This window comes from Meleagris gallopavo, chromosome 15 (genome assembly GCF_905368555.1).
Source record: "Meleagris gallopavo chromosome 15, MGAL_WU_HG_1.1, whole genome shotgun sequence".
In the NCBI taxonomy this organism is placed as follows: domain Eukaryota; kingdom Metazoa; phylum Chordata; class Aves; order Galliformes; family Phasianidae; genus Meleagris; species Meleagris gallopavo.
The window spans coordinates 16,957,307-16,977,252 of NC_139418.1; the positions used below are offsets into that span (position 1 = coordinate 16,957,307).

Below are 19,946 nucleotides of genomic sequence, written 5' to 3' on the forward strand. Positions count from 1 at the left end.
TTTAAAGCAGTATCATTTTTAAAAGCCAGAGACCGAAATACACGCTAATTAAAGATCTAATTGCCACAGCGTCCACTGAAGAGGTGCTCTGAGAGCAGAAAGTTCACCTCCTTCACCTGGTCCTTCATCAGACATCACATTCCACCTCCCAGCCCACGGCATTTGGCCCTGAAGCGGAGCTGAGGGCAGAGCAGTGCACAGCCACATCCCGGCCGCTTGTCTGGAACGTGCCTGCAGGACTTACATCGTGCATAGAGTCCAACAGCTTCGTCAGCTGATAGAACCGCTGCCAGTTCTGGCTCGAGTTCCCTTCTCTTTTCACGATGGCCTTTCCCAGCTCTTTTATGTATGTCATGCGAATTTCTTCGAACAAAGTCTGGCTCTTCAGGCCTTCCTTAGGAACTGGAACACGATACACATCTAGGTTATACATCTGTGAACTGTGTTATCAGTTAAGCAATCTTACATTAGTTACGCAAAAACTTAGAAGGACACAATTTTCAATTACGAAAAGAAATGAGAGCTGAAAGAGAAGGAAGAAGAGAGAACTGAGACAGACAACTGGTTCAACAGACAGCACAGGGCTGCTGGCCAAGAGAAGATCACACTCAACCACGGGCAACCCAGGAACAAGGAGGGATGAGGATGGAGGGGGGCCGGCACCCCGTGCTGCTGGTAGGAAGGCCCTTCACAAGGCCAAGAGTGGGTGCACCAGGCAGACCCTACCCTTCCCATGGCCCTACCCATGAGGTGCAGCCTTCTGTCCCTGCACTGGAGCAAATGACAAGAGCTACAGGGGGAGGGAGCACAGACAGAGCAGACTGAAAGGAAGAGAGGACGGGGTGAAAGGAGGCCCCTAAAACACAGCCCCTTCGAGGACCTGCAGTGCCACAGCCTGCCTGGCCCGTGCAGGAGATGGCATCAAGACAATGCCTTGGGTTGTGTCCATCGTGTGAAGGAGAAGGGCTGTGAGTGAGAGCTGTGTGCAATGCGTGCTCTGCCCCCCAGGGCTCCGCTGCACCCCTCTTCTTCCTCTTCTTAGAAAAGACCCCGGGAATGCAGTAACCGGACATTTCAGTTGTGAAGTCACAGATCAACAAAACGATGCACATTTCAGCCCTTCAACTCTCAGAAGTGCCACAGTGTGCCACTTACACAACACGCGGGCTCCAAGAGAAATGTGAGAGCGCATTGTCTTTCAGTGCAGGGACAACAAAGAAGGCTTCTGCTGCCTCAAGCCAGCGCTTGTCACACATTGCTCGTGAATGGGCTCAATTCTACTAAGGCGGTCTCCTTCCCACTCCTGACATGGAAATTCCCATCAGGAAATTTCCAGATCCTGTAGGAAAGTTGGCCCCCCTTACGCCCAAAACACGTCAGGAATTTTCAGGAGAGGTTTTAGATTTAAATCTCCCATTTGAGCAAAGTTTGCAGCCTTTACAAACCGCAGCAGTGTGGAGCTGTGGCAGCGATGATTTCTTTTCAGGAGCACCTCTGCACATGGGACTGCTGGCCTGGGGACCCCTGAAGGGCTGAGAACAGTGCTGGCATCGCTCACAGCCCCCACTGCTCACAGCTCCCCTTGTGCACATGCACATCCCAGCTGTATCTCCCCAGCTATTCTCAGTCTGCACTGCACCGAGCCAGGGTTAAAACTGAAGCTTGTCAGGGAGTTACAACAACAGTGTGTGAAGAGAGAAAAAAAATCATTAGGTAGAAAGGAATAATAATACAGAGTAGAAATAACACATTTACACAATGCTTCATATTAGCATCGTTGTATGTGGTCCAGAAGAGGACTATTTTGGTGCTATCCTTTGACCTTCCATGCAATACAGAAAATAGAACATTATCAAGTTGTGACTCGTTCCAATTACAGTTCATCTCATTGAAAGACATATAAAGCCACTGTGCAGTATATTATATACATCTACCTTATCATCTGTCATAAATCCACTACATACTTTCTAGATGCAAATGCAGAAAGCAGCAGTTGTAATTTGGCAACTTTTAAATAACTTCTAGGACAGTTCAGTCACTTTTCTGGGGAGGAAACAGCTTTGGGGATCAGACCTTGCTCTCCGATTTTTTTAAAAATATTTTTTGGGCGTAAGTCAGAGCTTTGGCCACTTCTCTGTGTGCCAACTGCCCAGCCAGTCTGTGGCTCAGGCCTCTGCTGGAGCTGCAAAGTTCTGCATGCAGTCTGCACTGCCATGGCACAAACATCCCATGCCTGCTGAGCACAACTTCTCAGTAACCCCGTGTGGTCAGGCAGCAAACTGAGCACTGCGAGCGCTATTTGTGATCAGGTACCTCACACAGTGCCACGCTGCACACGTTTCATGGCACATTGCTCACACAGGTGTTTAAATGTCCACCTACTTGTAGAGAGGAGAAGCAATGTTTTCATGCAGAGATACTCTTCATATGAGACTTGAAGCCGTGACAGCTCGCGGGCAACCATCAGCATATGTTTGCATTGTTCATACATACAGGGTAGATTCATTCTCTGCCTGAGAAATAAAGACAACAATTAGTTAAACGGCGTCTTAAAGTTCCAAATCTAAGTTTCTCCATCCTTCCCTCAGGACCAGTGGGGTGGCAGTGGCAGATGTCAGAACTTGGCTTACAGCAAACAAGCCTTCAGTTTTCTGCAGGGAACTCCCTTAGGGTGAGTGCCTCAGTCACCGCATGGAAGCGGTGGCCCCAAACCGCAGCATCAGGAGAATATAACATATTGAAACACAGTGTTACCTTTTCCAAAACATTTTCTATTCAATATTAGAATCTCAACGAAGAAACGAAATTGAATCCCAGTATGAGAGGAGGATTTGGTTATGAAATGGCTCCGTTTCCTCTGGAGCTGCGAGCATCTTTCAGTTCTCCTTTTTCAGCCCTGCAAGAGCCGACGCATACAACAGAAACGTAACTGCTGCTGGAAAGCAGCATAGGAAACCCTCGGCCAACACAAAGCACGCGCACCTTCCTTGAAGTGCAAAATCCTAAGAATAAGAGGAAATCCTAAGAGTAAGAGCAAGAAATACAAGCTATTTAGATCTCCTAGCAACCACGCAAAGCACAAGTCCAGAAAACCCACCTTCTCCAAACGCAAACACTGACCCATTCCTTCTGAGGCACAGAAGGAATCAGCGGGCAGCGGGGCTCCTGAAGCTGCACAGGTGCAGCACAGCCTGCGCTCACACAGCGGCGCCGTGCCGGGCTCACAGCAGGGCACCACCTGGCACTGAGCTGCCGGGATGCTTGGAAAAACTTCTGCTGAGCCCTCTGGGTTGTGTGAAAGGGCATCGGACAGCATTACAATTGGGTAATTCAAACACATTCCACGACGGGGCTCAGCAGTTTTCCTCGTGTAGAAGTATGACCAGTTCTGGGCAGAAGGTTAAAAGAAATGTTATGAAATGGGTCAGCCTGTCATTTGTTCCATCTGCTGTAGATGCGGTCATCACCCCGAGCCTGGGAATCCACTCTATCTCCATGCAGATTTTGGTTAATACCAAAGCTGTGGCGATGGCAGTCCCCAAAAACTGAGAGTGCAGCACGGCCCGCCTGCTCAGAGCTGAGCCAACAGAGAGCTGTGCTCTGCTGGGGGCAGTGGGGAGGAGGGCTGGGAAGGGGGCCCAGCTCTGCCCCTCACCGCCCTGCGGGAAGGCAACGAGCTCAGCTGCCAGCACGGGAGGGAGGAGCAGAAGCCGACCGACTGCGGGGCCTTCAAGCAAAGCCCCAATGGGGACCGGCCCTGGGCAGCCAGGGGAAAGGAAGGTCTGAGTGCTGCTGGTACCCCGAGCTCACGAAGTGCTGATGGGAGCAGAGCAGGCAGCTGGCCAGGCAGAGTGCAACGGGCCACACAGTGCAACAGTGCAACGTTTGTGCAACCCCTGGCCTTCACAGAAGCTGAGATTTAAGCAGCTGACTAATGGCAGTTTATCATCTCCCAAGCGATTCCGCATTAGTGACTGTGTATATAGCCTGACTCAAAACACATCTCTGTTCTGTAATATCTAATCTTCTTTTGCTTTGGTAAACAGAAAGGAGCGTGCAAGTTGGGCATCAGGCTCAAATATAACACAAATGGCAGCCCGTGCAAGTCACCCTTAATGAACACACACACGTGTGGGATGTGTGCCGATAAAAGCATGCGACGGCGTTCAGCCCTGCTGAGTCATTCGGCTCTGCCAAGTCCAGAGAACCAGTAAACAAAATGCTGCCTTCCGAAAATCAGACAATACGGATTGCACAGAACTGGTTACAAAAGTATGTTCAAAAAAATTCTGGGAATAAGAACACTGATAAAACACTGCTTGTAAAACTGTAATTAACAGTTCCTTGCTTTCTGTCCCAGCAGCGCCAATGCAGAGCTGTGCTGCGGTAGTCAGCTCTGTACGGACAGAGGAGATGAGCTCAGACCTAAGAACAGCAAAAGCTAGGATGGTGTGCATGCAAACACAGCCCGAATCCTAAGACACAACTTTCAAAACCTTCGTTCTAAAGCCAGGTCGCAATCAAAAGCCATCTGTGCATCAATGAGCACAGCTGAGCATCCCTCCCTGTAACTCCATGAGCACTGTGATACAAACAGAGGCTGTGAGCAGACTGGGGGCGGTCACAGCTGTGCTGTGGTCACACAGTCCCACCAGACCAGCAGCACTCACATCTCTCCAACAACCAGGTGATGGTTTAAAGCCTAAGCATCGAGCTGCCAAGCTTTTCTACAACCGGTAGAAAAACTTTTTACATATATGTATGCTGTACATGTACGTAACACAGGAAGCAGGCTAAATATATGATAAATCACTATAACATAATAAATGTTATCTTAATTCAGACCCTGAGGTTGGGGAGCACTAAAGGAGCGGCTGGGTGAAAAATACAAAGCAATGCATCTCAGGAGAAAGCACCAAATGAACTCCAGAGTGCCTTTTTGGGAATATCATGTGCCACAATGCCATCTTTAGAATCCAGTATCAAGCAGAGCATGAGCAGACCTGGTCTGTGTGCCATTCTCTTGATGCACACGACATCTCTGCTGCCCTCCCCCCACTCCAGCATCCCAGTAGCACAGCCCTTCAGCACTGCGCTCTGCACACGTCTGGCAGCTCACACTGTCTTTATGCACCATTAGGAGCTGCCACAGCTAACTCAAAGGTGGCTGTGTTTTACTGCTGAATAGTACATAAAAAGTTACGACCAGAGTTTTATAGGGAACCTGAAGCACACTGGAGGAGGAGTCAGAAGGAACTGCAGTCCTCTTAGTCAACAAATGTTATTGAAAACAAATGTCATCTTCATGAACAGTCCACATACTGGAACTGCTAACCAGAACGCTTTGGAGAATTAATACTGAGTAGAACAGGATTACCCTTGCTTTTTTAGAGTACAGGCACATACTTCACTGCCAAGCTCTGTGGTTTTGACCCATTGATAAAACTGCAGGAGATATCTGACATGTAGCAATTGAGATGCTATCTCAAATTATTAGTGACGTCAGTTACTTCAATTAACTCCACCATGGGGAAACCTCTTTATTTCACAGACATATTCTAATAACTTTAATCAACAGAACTACACAGACGGGCATACATCCGTCCCCACCTTTCTCCTTCCCCCTCCCACCCCAAAGAAAGAAATAATTACTATGAAGAAATTATTAAAGTTTATGAAGGCCTGGATATATATTTACAGGGAAGAATATTCAAACAAATAAATGGAAACAAAAGAAGTATTATGAAATGTAAATGGCCAATCCCGTAGGAAGTGGAACCACCACTGGTTTTTAAGCAGAGAACAGGCTGGGGAGAACAGGAACTGAAGTGCGATAGGAACAAAAATATTGAACACTATCTCAAAATGTGCCCAAGGGGCAGCACTGCCTGCAGAGGGGAACTGGGACACGGGTCACAACTTGTCACTCACGTTGCTTTTCAGACCCTTGGTGGTGCAATCCCAGAGCTGGATAAGCTCTGTGGATGGCCCTGCGCAGCCCTGCATGGACTGCTTCATTCGATGAAGGAAAAGAACAGCAAACCCGCAGCCATCACATCCTGCTGACTGGGGCCCGCGGGTGGCTGAGCTGGATCTCGAGTGGCTCTGGCCAGCAACCTCCAACATTGACACCCACAGTGTATTTTCAGCAACTAATTCAAAGCACAGACGGCACATCTCAGCACACAGCAGCACTGCTAGCATCACCACAGTGCAGCAGGCGGTGGCGGGGCGCTCCACAGCTCTGCTAACCCTGCCCCATGGGGCGGCTGCAGCACGCAGTCGCTGAGCAGCCTCAAAGAAGAGCAGCACAGCGAGGAAGCCGAGCGCGGCCGGCAGCGCCCTGCACCCCAGCAGGAGAGCTTACAGGCAGCCTGGGCTCCCCAGCCCGAGAGGCACAGCCGGACCGACCTGCAGCCACGGCGGCAGAGCAGCACCTGGCAGGTTCTGCACTGTGCACACATCTGCAGCAGCCACTTCTAACCCCCACAGCTCAAGCCAACCTCGCTGCCCATCTCCTCCTCTGCCAGAGTTCCCTCTTTCAGTCCTCCACAGCACAGGTGACCACACAACACCACTTCGAAAAACACAAGGACGATGATGCTCAGTATAAGAAAGATGCCCAGATACTGAAGCAAATTTGTTTTTCTCTTGAAAACTGGTAACAAAGTTCAACAACAATAAAAACACAATGCGTAAGTTTTTCCATTTGTGACCTTTTAAGCCAGATTTTCACCGTGCTCAGATATAAACATTTAACCAATCAAGAATTCAGTTAAACAGGTAAGATTACTCCTATACACCAAATGCACAGCACACTGTGCAGTTTGCTAAGCTTCTCCCTCCATCCCACAGTTACTTCTAACTTCAGCTTCTTTGGCCCTGGTGAGATGAATGACTGCAGGAAGGGTCGCAGCACGGGACATTTCATACGGGCATCTCCCACAGAACTTCATGGAAACAAATGCACTCAGTATTGAAAACATTTCTCTTTCAGGAAACCTGTGTGAAAACTAAGCAATCTGCTGGAAGGAAAACAACGCTGCAAACAACAAAGGGACCTGGGATCCCCGCACCTTTGCTGCCCAGCTACTCGCCTCTCCCACGCAGAACATGGATGGGCTGCAGCAGTCTGCATCTCCCCAGTAAAACAGGACAAGGATGCAGTCTTACTTACTCGTTAATAATCAGGTCTGGTGCAAAGCACAGGAGATTTCCATTTGATTGTTTGTATGATCTCCATCCTAAAGCAAAAGCCATTAGGAACATCCAGGAGTACTGCAGAAGGGTCATTTGGTCATCCAGGTGTAAGTTTCTGAAACCTTAACGACACAAAAATAAAAGCAGTGAGGTGTGGCTGCAAAAGAAACCTCAAAAACAAACCCAGAACACAAAGAACTCTGAAACAGACTTTGCTTCTCATCAGTACAACCTCTGCACCACCAATGCAGATTCCTGCTTTTTAAAGTGAATTTCGTAGTGATTTCTGTAAATGTGATGACAGTACCTGCAACACCAAGATTGCTTGCTGCCAGTTGATTCAGTCAAGCGTTTCTGTATTTCAGACCGCATTCTTGGTAGCAGAAAAAAAAATAGAACAAAAATGAAGGGTTTTGGTTGTTGTTTTTTTTTTTACATGAAAGTCTTGTTGGAAATAGAAGTACTTTAAAAGGGTGCAAACACCATTTTCCAACTACCAAGGTTACGTTCAAATATTTGCACGTGTAAAAATCAACCGCAGCACTCAGATTACAGCTTCTGGGCAGGAGGGGTCCGAGCAGAGCGCTCAGCACAGCGCGGCCTGGGGCGACTGCCTGACGTGAGGAACAGCGGCCTGGCAGAAAGCACTGTGCAGAGACAGGCCGCAGAAAGTAACGCTCCAACCCCATCTCATCCATCACGCTGGCATCTACACACACAGCAAGTTCTCAGACCCCCCTACAGAAATGCACACCCACCAACAGCGCTGGCCTTCTGCAACTGCTGCGAGCTGCTTTCTGGATGGAGATTTCCCTGCAGGTGTACGAGAAAGGTTCAGATGTTGTGCTGAGGGAGGGAATTTAGTGGGAAAACTCTGGTGGACGGTTGGACTGGATGATCTCGGAGCTCATTTCCAACCCTGGTGACTCTGTAATTCTGACAGTGCCAGATGGATACGCTTTGATGGGTATTAGAGGAACAGAAGGGGAGGTAATACTTTAAAAAAAAATACATCAGAGTATGTGCGTGTGGTTATGTGGGGAAGGTAATCAGTCAAAGATAGACCACAAGACAAAAAGATCTAATATTCACTACCAGTCATTTGGCAATCTTCCGTAATTAACAGTGTTTTTCTTAATGTTTGCGAGCAGTCCACAAGATGATAAATGATGTAACTTCAAATTTTGTTCTTATTCAGGAATCGTACACAGAACTTACAAAATATGCATAGAAACAGTTAACGATGGTAGTTAATCTTGTAAGAATACGTAGAATGAATAGAGCCAATTAAGATAATGAGGAAATGTGTAAAATCTGAAAATTGGTCCCTTAAACAGGCTTAAAATGCAGGCAGCTTTTCATTTGCAATGCTAGTTTCTATCGGATCATGCCTACATTTAACAAGAAAACATTGTGTCACCATGAATCATTATTAAAGTCTGAATTCAAGTTGATTTTATTTAATTTCATTAGGCATTTGGCATCTAAAGAGCTCATTACAGCACTGCTTCCTGAAGACGTTTAAATAGATAGTAGGCAGTAGATTATTAAATAGCAAAACTCGGTAGGTCTGAACAGCTTCAAAGCAGGCTTCTGGCTTTGGAGACTGCAGTAACCACTATTAACCACTATTTACTGCTTCTAAAATACAAGCAAATTATTTCAAACTCATTTCTAACTTACTGGGTCAAATCTCAAAAGTTTTGCTCAAAAACTCCTCGGGAAAAGGCTGCCTTGATAACCTCAGCTCAAGGATCCAGCACTGCCAGTCTGTGGGTTGGGGGACACTTAGCAGAAGTACATACAAATTAAATATGCCCACAAAGAACCGCCTTAGTAATTTAAAAAAAGTGTAAAAACATGATAATAATAGTCCCTATTAATAAAATTATTGACCAGAAGCTCGCTATGTTCACAAAGAACACGTTATAACCTGCAGGATTCATCTCGTTAGGGGAACTGTCCAGAAGAGATTGCAAACACAGAACCCAGCCGTGTCAGTTTTATTTCAGAATGCCAGCAGCCTGCAGGCTGTCCCACAGTGATGCAAAGCACTGTGGAAGTGCTGTTGCCAGTTTGTTTTTGGAAGCAGGTAATGGCAGTGACTAGAAGAGAAGGGGAGAAAAACATTTGTCTTTGTTCTGTCAGAAAGAAACAGATCTTCAGCTCTCCTGTGGCCCAGAGACACACTATGGGATGCCACACGTTATGGCCACGGCTGTGATTTTGGACTTTTCTTCTGTAAGGCAACTGCTAAGTGTCCTCAGGCAGGAGCCAAACAGCAAGAACATTTCCAAATTCCCCATGTAATCACGTAGCTACAAGGCTTGAGAGAAAATGAACATCTTGGGTTCCTGTCCTGAACTGGAACGCTCAAATGCCCATTCCCAGTCAACAAGAAACTACAGATTTGGTGATGGGTTGGAAAACAGAACCACCTGAATGCAGACCCAGATAAGCCAGCACAACAGCATCATTCTATAAAAGTGAAGGCTCCACTCCAAAAGCACAGAGCTCTGGACTAGCTCAAGTATTGCTAGTACTTATCTGAGGGCTCTGAAGAACATCAAATACGAAGACAGACATTTAAGCCCCCAGCTGACTGCACCCTGTAATTAACACACACCTGGTATTGCCTTTGCCCACTTGACTGCAGCCACCACTTGCCGTCCTCCCAGCATGTTGAGGGTCGACAGGATGCGCCAGCTGGAGTCGGGCAGCGTGCTGTCGTAGCCTGAGTACAGCACCTCGGGCTCGATCACCTCCAGCAGTGACACCAGGGTGGGGGTGAGCTGCGGCAGCGATGCGGGAACCACGCTCTTATTTCCAGCAGCTTCGGCAGCATCCCTGGTGCCCGTGGCAGTGGCCTGCTGAATGCCTTTTATCTTCTTCTTCGTTTTGCGAGCTAGGAAAGATTGAATAACTGCTGTGAGGTGGCGGAAAGTAACCACGTGCCATTACATCCTCAGCACACGAAATGCTGCCTTCTTTTTCCTTCGTTTGCGGATCGGACGATTGAAACTCCTCAAGGACTTTTCTTTTTCATAAACTGTAAATAATTCCACTTCAATACTTACCAAACTCCCTGTGAAAATCTGCTTATCTCACATTTTAATCAAAGTCACATTAATGGCTATGACCCCAAATTCTGCATAGGAGAACGTCTGCAAGGAGGACACAGACGAGGCCTGGCCCCAACCTTTACACGCACAGATCAGCCCGGCTCCGTGTGACAGAACAGCACTGCTGGGAAAAGACTTGCAAGAGTGGGCATGCCATCATTTCCTTGGTATATGAAGTGCAGAAGCCATACAGAGGGAAGGAAAGAAATACACTTAATGGGTTAGAAGTGACTCAGTCTCTCGAGCCAGGGAAAACATTTTTTGAAATGCTGGGCAGGAGGAGATTTTTCTCTTGCCAGCTTCTTTGCATGTAAATCACTGCTGTATAATTAAACTATTACGTTCATATACCAAATAAATAAAACGTCACACAGAGATGTTAACCATAAACTAGAAGCTGAAGCAACAGTTGTCAATAAAGGGATCTCCTGTCTGGCCTCTCCTGGAGGCTGAACTCAATGGACCGTTTGGCTGAGACCAGAATGAAACCTAATTCTTTCCCTTTCTATCAATTAATTGATGGATTTTTGTTCTGCAACTTCAGAGATAAACCAATAGCACAGAAAAACACCGCATAAAGTGCTTTCGTGTTTGTCAAGTTTCTGCTGATCTAGTCAGTGTCTCCAGTGGCCAGAAGTCCACTAACTGCAGCTTGACAGAATGCAACGTCCCCCTCCCAACCCCACTTCTCCCTGTGAGAAAGTCTTCAGAATCTCTGAAAGGATAAGAAATTCTCTATGGACTTTGCATAAATTGATTTTTCGCAAAAGCTTAAATACTGTCCACATCTGCTGGGGCTTCCATGGCAGAACAGCAATAACCAGCCTTTGGAGCAAAGGGCTTCTTTCTCTTGCTATTATCATTACTTTTACGTATTATACATACACACACACTTGCCATCATCCTTGTTCTCAAAAGCAAATGAACTGCTTTTTTAAATGAACATAAATTTACATGCACATGCCTACAGGTTAATGCAGACACCTAGGATGGAATACTTACAGACCAGAAAGTCTGGTAAAATTGCAATCAAAGAACTATCAGATAAGATAAAGTATTGTGCAAGAATTTTATTAAGCTGCACTACTAAGCCTGACGTAGATATATTGTTGTAACTCACAAAAAAGGAAGGTTTATACTTTCAAATAGAAAAACACCACAAATTAAAAACCAGCTCCTTAAGGCAAAATGCAAAAGATAAACCCTACAGATAAACTTGGCACAGAAATAAGCCCCAGCATCCAAAAAGCTCTGCTGAAAGGGAACAGAGTAGCTGCAGTGCAGGCTGGTGTGGCTGTGCTGGCTCTGTGCTGCCCACCAGCAGTTCCCACTGTGGACACTGCAGTCCAGCAGATCGGCGTTAAGGGATTCCCAAGCTGCCCACAGCTGGGTTGAAAGTCCCAACGCAGCTGAAAAGATGGGGATCGTCGTGGGATGTTACAGAGGCAGTGAATGAGGTCCGTCCCACCCCACGGAAGGGCCTCTCCTCTGGGACAGCCAGACACAGCTGCAAGGTCCCAGCTGCACAATGGGGACGACCCCATCTCATGGAGGGACCCCTGCACAGGACAGGTAACAGAGCAACAGCACAGCACCGTGTGCAGAAGGAGGGCTCTGCCACGGAAGGGATGCGCAGCGGAGCTGTGTGATGTCGGCTGGCCAGACTGCCACGTGTCAAACCCACAGCATCTCAACAGCCCCTTAACAAATGCCGAGGAGGAGCCCGCAGGCACAAACCCAGCCAGAACCAGTGACAGAACGGAAGAAAAGCTCTGGAGGCAGAAGTTCAGTGGTAAAGAGAACGTGAAGATCGAGACCTTCATGGAAACGCCATCTCACAGCAATACGTGGAATGTTCTCACTACTGCACAGAAGATGAAACACCGTCATAAGCAGAGGAGGCTGCGCACCTCGCTGCTGAGAGCAGGATCTAGAAAGGCAAAAGCCACTGCAGTTGCAGAGCAGGGCAATTAATATTATTAGAAATAAGAAGAGGTCCTACAAAAAACTTGAAATTGTTTCAAAACGAAGACGACAGAAAATAACATAAATTGCCAAGAGTTTAACTATAAAATGCTGTATGAAAAGCCAAAAAAAGATCCTGTGATGACTTATTATGGGCACAAATCCTAACGACAAATCGTTTCTTCAAATGCATCAGAAAGAAAAAGGGTGCCAAGTAATGGCTAGGGTCAATTAGTGACGGAAGTAAGAAACGAGAATTCAATGAAATAAAGCCTGCAAGAAAGAACAACATTATTCTGCGGTAGAAGTTTCTGGTACCTGAAGTTTGACAGCTGCGCATTTTCCCAATGCCCCCAACTCAAAAAAACACGTAGCACAAAAACATTCCAGAAAAGGGAGCTAAGAAGTGTCAAATGTATGACTGATAAGGAAACGAGAACAGAAAATGATTCAGCAGCATGGTTTTGGTGTACAAGAAACCATCTTGCCTCGCACTGCTGTGCACTTCATACTGCCCTCCAGACTTCTGCTGTCTCTTTTGTACCAGCAATTCACCATCCGTCAGACCCACCTGATAACCCACTGTTTTCACAGTGCCTTCTTTTTCTCCTTCTCACACTACCTTGGGATCTAACATTTTCGCTTTGCTCAGTTTCCAGGCCTCTCTTCCCTCAGCCATGAAAACAATTTTCTTTTTTTTTTTTTTTGCCTTCCCAACCTATATAACAATACCATCCTGCAGAAATTTGCTCCTCTCCAGCAATCTTTGTGCCAAACCTCAGGGAAGGAAACCTCCCTTTGGCTGTGCCACGAGTTCTGCTGGCTCCCAGCCTTCCCAGTCGGCCACCCAGCCTCATAGCTCCGACGCTGCTGGGAGCCCATTGATGCTCTGCTGCCCTGCACACAGCTGCATGCCCTGCACAGGCACCCACCGACAGCCTGCAGACTGTGGCTGTCAGGCTACATGCACGCTCCTCCTGCGTACAGACCCACTGATATCTAGACAAACCACAGCGTCCCCTCCTGAGGATGGAATTTATGCACAAGTGTGGCGTGGGGGAAAGCATTTCTGCCTGCTGGGTCCTCTCCTTTTGCTCAGAAGGATGGGCAGCAGCCACCAGCACGGCAGGAACACAGGGTGTTCGCGTGGGGAGGGGCAGAAGAACAGCAGGAAGGGACGTGCTGACGAGGGCCCCATCTCTAACACACTACCCATCTCTAACACAATCCACCACTTACATTTTACTGAAGGATATTTTCACCGAAATGAAAAAAATGTTCATACTAATATACATTTTTGACATTTTTATTTTATCTGTCAACTTTGATGATACACAATAACTATGCTAGTAAATACTGCATTAATCTCTATGGCTCAAGGAAAAATATCGAAGACGAAGCAGTAAAAAGTTTTATGCCTTTTTAGGGCCGTTGCTAAATCTCTAGCTGATGTGGTCTCCAGTTTCTCATCAGCCATCCACAACTGAGCACAGAACAAACACGCACCGACACATTGCTGTTTCTTTAGTACGTTATCTCTTCTAGAGAGACTCTATCAGACATTTAAGAACAAGAACCCGCAGCATGAATAAAAATAATTGCCTTTTCTTCAGCTTGAAGATGCAAGGCCCACTCCAATTTTAGATACACGCCTGGGCATTCCCTCCCATTTGTGGTTTTCAGCATCAAGTCACTTTCCCAAGTAAGAATAGGCAGGCACGGCACTTCCCTACAAGACCTCTGCTGGAGTTCTGCTGTCTCAGATTCACCGAAAAAGCAACAAGATCTATGTGCTGACAGGAAGAAAAAATAACCCCGTTTCACATGCATGACTCACTTCTGCTGTGCATAACAGGGAGATAAAGCAACTGACTGGGGATAGGAAAGCACGGGTGAAATTTCAGCACTAAAAATCTTACTTCCACCAAAATGCTGCAACGCACCCCACAACAGCACTTCTACCACACTGCAGTGCTGCTGCTCCAGCTTCCGGACCTTCCCCAGATCAGAAATAAAAGGGGATGGAATGCTGAGGATTACCTTCGAGGTTCATGCCCGCCTGGAGGCATTTCCGATAGCGGCATGCCGGGCAGTTCTTCCGCCGGATTTTGTCGATAATGCAGTCGTTCCTTCCAGCGCAGAGATAGTTGTGCTGCCCTGCATCACAGAAACACAGAGTCACCACCAACCTTACAATCACATGAAGTCATCCTGTTTCTGTAGCATGAAGGGACTACGGGATGTCCCCACTCGCCGCGCTCCTTCTATCGCGAAACAAAATCGGTACCCAGATGATTCCCAGCAAATACAAATCCAGCACTCTTCTGGCATTCAGACTCCGATGCCAACACTGAGGGAGAAATCCTATTTTCTGTTTGTTAAGGTTGGGCAAGTTCTATTTTTACAACTCTTTTTCTCTTACGCTTCTCCAAGCTAGGAGAAAGCTCTAAGCCTCCATGGCATGTTTACAATTTCCCTGAATGATTTCACATGAGATATAAATAACATTCACAAACACATTTGGAAAGTATACATTTCAACATCTCTCCTGACATATAGAAATAGCTGTCACCGCTCTAGAAGCTGAGAAGCCCCTGTTCCATTCAGAAGCAGACAACCAAGCACTCTGACATCTCTACGGACCCTCAGATTCACACCAAAAACGTGGCCCCAGAAATGTGGTGACCTGAAGTACACCTATAAAAATGAGTGTATTGCTTTGCTGGCAACAGTGGAGAACGATACCAAGAACGACATCTGTTCCTAATTATTTGAGTTATATGGACAATTCTATAACGACAGGTTCCTTTAGAAAAAGGCACTGCTAGGAGATACGTCCTTCTCCCAGACAGGCAACAAGAAACAGAAGCGTTGGTGGAACAAAGCTGCAGCCCAGGCTCTTGCACTGCATTTCAGTGTCCCGATGGATAATAGCAAGAGGAACAAAAGTATTTTCCAATTATTCAGTTACTAACAATGGAGCCTAGGAGTCTTCTTATAGAAACAGACGTGATTAAGGAATTAATTTGAAATCAAGAGTGAAAATTTCAGGTATGCAGAGTCCATCCTATGGCCTTCGTCAAACTTCTGGACTTCCATCTCCATGCAAGTATTTGGATTTCTTGTATCTACTGCTTAGCCATTATTGTCTTTCTTTTTATATTTTTTTTCATGCGGAAATCACATTATATCTCTGTATAACAGCATAGTAAAGCTCTTCTGTCACATTAGCATTTGGTGAAAAACGAGGAGATCTTCCCACCTCCTGCTTCCCACAGTCAGAGCACTGCCCTCAGACACGCCAGCCAAACGGAGACATTTCAGTTACCTTTGTTGCTGCTTAAAAAAATGAAGATACTTAAAGAACACACTGGTGAAATCTGGTAGTGAGCCAAGTGAGATGCTTCCAAGACAATTTACTGCAGATATAGGCATTTTGCAGAGCATCCAGACAACACTGCTGCTCCTCACTGCACCACCTGAGCACAAGCATGCCCCTGGGCTCTGATGGGTTGCGATGATCAGAGGAATGAAAGATTCTTTGGAACAGATTGGGAGTGGAAAGGGCTGGAGAACAAGCACAATCTGGAGCACTGCAGGAGGCAGGGGTGTTGGAAGGGATTTAACACAGAAGGGAGGTGTGAGAATCTGAAGCAAGATGAAAGCGGGGGTGGGAGGAGGGAGGAAGACGTGGGCTGGCAGGAGAGGAGGAAAAAGGAGGGAGGTGTGGGGCTGGGCCTGCAGAAACAACCAGAAGGGCTCCAAGACACCGTGAAAATAAGAACTAGAACAAGACAGATTTTGCTATCCTGGATTCCTGAAGAAAGGATCTTTGTTTGTGTGAGAATGGCTATAAATACAGAACAGTTGACCCACCTTCATCCTCCCTTTTTTCCCTCTAGTTCTACTGCTTGCTGACTGAGATACACCTCATATTGGTTTCCTGGACACTGAAACTTTCAGTTTCTGTAATCATTTCCATCGCAGTGTATATGACTGCAAAGGTGCACAAGAAGTGTTTCCAGGCTTAAAACTCGGTGACAAATGCAGTTTGCTGGATCTGTACACTAACAGATGCTTGGCAGATATTAATGAAAGCAATTGTGCAGAAATAAATTCTTTCTACATATATTCCTAAAGAGAAAAATTCCTGTAAGAGCTAAAACCAAGTTTTTTGTTCCTTAAGGTAATATTAAAACTCACAGATCCTTAAAGAGCTCCTGAAAACATCCGTAATATCGAATCTTAAGGGTGACAACTGGGACAATCTGTGGAACAGTAGGAAAATGGAAGTGCAGGTAAATCTTGAGGAGCGTTTTGCAGTTTGACAGCTCCAACCCTGCTTTACATATCTAACACCAACACAGTTGGTACAAGATGTGCAAGGTCACATCAGCAATCAGCAGAAATCACCGGACCGATTTCTTCATGTATCACTACTTCCATCCCTGGTTAAGGCTGTGCAACAGGCAGAACTGTCGCTGTGACACTCAGCTGCCGCACAGAGCTGCTTCTGGGGGATATCCAGCACCCTTCTTTCACTCCAAGCTACAGATGATTACTCATCCCAACAAGGAGCCTGGCTGCAGACAGGAGCACATCTCAGACAGCACACGCCGAGAGCCGAGCTCAGCTGAGCGCTCCGTACTGGAGCTGGTTCTCATGGTACTTCAGAAGCAGCTTCAGCGTGCCACGGACGCGACATCCTCCCCACAAAGGGTAGCAGCACAGCCTGCGAACATCCTCGGATCCTCTGAGCTTCCGTGCCGTTTCCCACTGCGTCATTACATTTCCTATTGCTTAGGAATATTGAGTTGGGAGCACAGGGCCAGTCCTTCTAAGGACAGAATGCCAATGCATCTTTGTGAAACACAGCCTTCCCCCTTCTCAAGTGAAATCCAGCTTGCAAAAACGTTAGCAAAACGTGACAGCGTGACTCACTTCATCACACCCAGTAAGGACTGCCCGAAACAGGCACGAGACGGGAAGCCCTGCGAGAGGGATTTCCTGTATTGTGTAATGGCGGTGCGGGAACCACTGCTGCCCTTTCAGTGCACAGCGATGCGCCGTGCTCCTTCTGTCTCTGCTGCTGATACTGCAGTGAGCAGCCGGGCACACAGGCACAGCCCGCTCAGCACAGAGCAGCCGCTCCGCTGCACAGCTCCGGACTCCCATTTCATACTCCATCACCGCCGTTTTCTTCCTGTGCTTACAGAGAAATCCCAACGACCCCAACCCACACGTCCCTGTAAATTACCCTGCGTACACCATACATGTTACACACAGGTCACGTAACCAACACTGCTGACAGGAAGCACTGTAGAGCTCTCCCAACCTTGCGGAAGCGCTACCCAATTTCACACACATCATCATACACAAATCAATGAGTATGGAACTTAGAACCACAAACTGCAAATTCAACGCACACACACACGGCTGTGTATAATTAGGACAAATAAACAAAAACCACAGTGAAAGAAAATGAAGGAAACAAAAAGCAAAGATAACAACGCACCCTTTTATCCAGAGTGAATGGGAGCGTTTTATAAACGTAAAGGGAATTTATGCTACAGATAATCACACCATTATCAATGTTATTTACTACGAAAAGAACAGCGATAGCAGGGCTGGGGTTTCCCAGGAGGATTCGAGCAACAACGGGCTGCAGCAGGAGAGAATGGCCTGGCTCTGGCCGGTCACGTATGGAACTGGACCTTACAGTTTGGATGAATGTGTTGTTTAAAACAAGACCTACCTTCCACAGCTCTTTTGAAGAACACTTTGCAGCTGCCACAAGTAAGAACACCATAATGACACCCAGAGGCCTCGTCAGAGCACACGAGGCAGAGCTTGGGAGGTGGTCCCGTAGTCGCTGAGGTTGTGGATGGAGAAGAGCTTACATCTGATCTCAGTCCAGGGCTGGGAAAAAAGGCATGAAAATATGAATTAAGATCTGTGGCATTTTGGCAAACATAATATGATGGTGAGAAACGGTTGCCTTTATCCTCAAAGACTCACAGCTCCGTGCACCAGACTCGGAAACAGTTAACCAGCGATCTCTGTGAGACATAAGTAAAGCTGTACGGATTGCTTTACTGCCTATTTGACTGCGTCAAATCACTTCCCTTACCCATCTCTGAAGCCAAGTTTCCTGTGCAGTGATCCTAGTCTACAGAACTGACTCCTACAGCACGCTCTCGTTCCATACTGCTTTCATTATGGCTGCGTTTCCCGCAGTCTGCATGAAGTCCTGCAAAAGCTTGCCTTCCACTGCCTGCATCGGGTTTTGTATCAGGACACTTCTGTGCAAGAAACTGCAAATTAAGTCACATATTTATAGTAATAAAAGATCCTCTCACCCCAGCATTTCAGGAAAGTAATAGCATTTCTTAATTTGAGGATGTGGTATTCTTGTGTAAGCACCCAGTCCACTGACAAAGGGTTACTTCTGAAACAAAGACCTATTGCTGGGACAGCACACAGCCCATCACAGCCACCTCTGAGCTGCTCCTACTGTAAGGGCTGAACCAGCAGCAGCTCTGCCAAACTTCAGGGGCCGGTTATTCAGCACAGAGCCCAGTGCCTCGCCTGCTTCAGGCTGCCACGGCACCTGAGCTCCTTATAGCCTACACAGCACATTTTGCTGAGCTGATTTTCACAAAAGTTTTGAACTTTTAGATGAGATTTCTATGCTGCTTGCTTGACTTCAAGTGATTCTAAAATTTGGTGCAGTAGGGCTCCAGCAATTTTTAGATGAGGACAGAAAAATGACTCTGATTTTGAGACCCTGGTGCCTTTATTCAGAAAAATCCCAGAAAACTCTCATTCCCTAAGGCAGGCTTAAAATTTCAGAACATGGATTGACTTTTTAACAGAATATTCCTTTTCCTCTCCTCAAGGAAACCTGACTGGATTTGGTCATACGCTTAACAAACTATCATAGTTCTCAAACATTCACAAAAAAATTAAATTTCATCGCAATTGAAAACCCTTCAGCACCCCGAGGGCTTGAATTCTGAACAAGTCAGCTCTTCACACTGCGTCCCTGAGGAGGAATTGAGAAATAGCCAACAGTCTGGGAGTGCTGGGGGGCTGCACGAGAGCACGGGGCACAGCAGAGCTGAAGGACAGACAGCAGCGATGGGGACCTGCTGCAGTAACCTGGTACAAAGGCTGGCGAGCAGGAATTCATCTAAACAGAAAGAACAAGAATGGAACAATGGGTGGAGAGAAGGATTCAGTAAGAAAGGCTGCAGCCAGAGTGAGGCAGAATGAGACAGGCTTGGGGAAAAAGAGAAGAAAGCCCACCCAGGAAGCACCAGTCTTCTCCAGAACTTGGAAAAGGATTCAACTCCATCACATTCGTCCTTTGCCTTCAGAAAATATCTGAAATGCAGCAACACTTTCTTTATTCTATTACTCTACAAAGATGATGACAACTATCACCACCGTCCTAGCTAATCCATCAACTAAAGCGACGCTCATCAATAGATTACAACCCTGGTTATGACCCTTAGGATGGCCTTTCTATGTTTTCTAAATAATTTGTCTTCTCTCAAGGAGCAGAAAAACATAATAAAATATTTAGGTTGCACAATCAAGCGCACAACACCCAAGTAATGGCAGAATGGAATTCATCTTGGTTATGTTCATCTGATG

General features: G+C 46.6%; 1 protein-coding gene across 2 annotated transcripts in view; it reads right to left on the minus strand.

Moving 5' to 3' along the window:
- The window catches only part of NR3C1 (nuclear receptor subfamily 3 group C member 1), a 55,321-nt gene that overhangs the window by 4,356 nt on the left and 31,019 nt on the right, over window positions 1-19,946 (minus strand). For both annotated transcript variants that reach the window (XM_085236857.1, XM_085236858.1), the window contains 6 exons: window positions 18,043-18,206; window positions 14,328-14,444; window positions 9,827-10,105; window positions 7,178-7,322; window positions 2,383-2,513; window positions 245-402 (listed from right to left, as the gene is read on the minus strand). In XM_085236857.1, coding sequence (XP_085092983.1) covers window positions 245-402; window positions 2,383-2,513; window positions 7,178-7,322; window positions 9,827-10,105; window positions 14,328-14,444; window positions 18,043-18,206 — 994 coding nt within the window. The remainder of the gene's footprint in view (window positions 1-244; window positions 403-2,382; window positions 2,514-7,177; window positions 7,323-9,826; window positions 10,106-14,327; window positions 14,445-18,042; window positions 18,207-19,946) is intronic.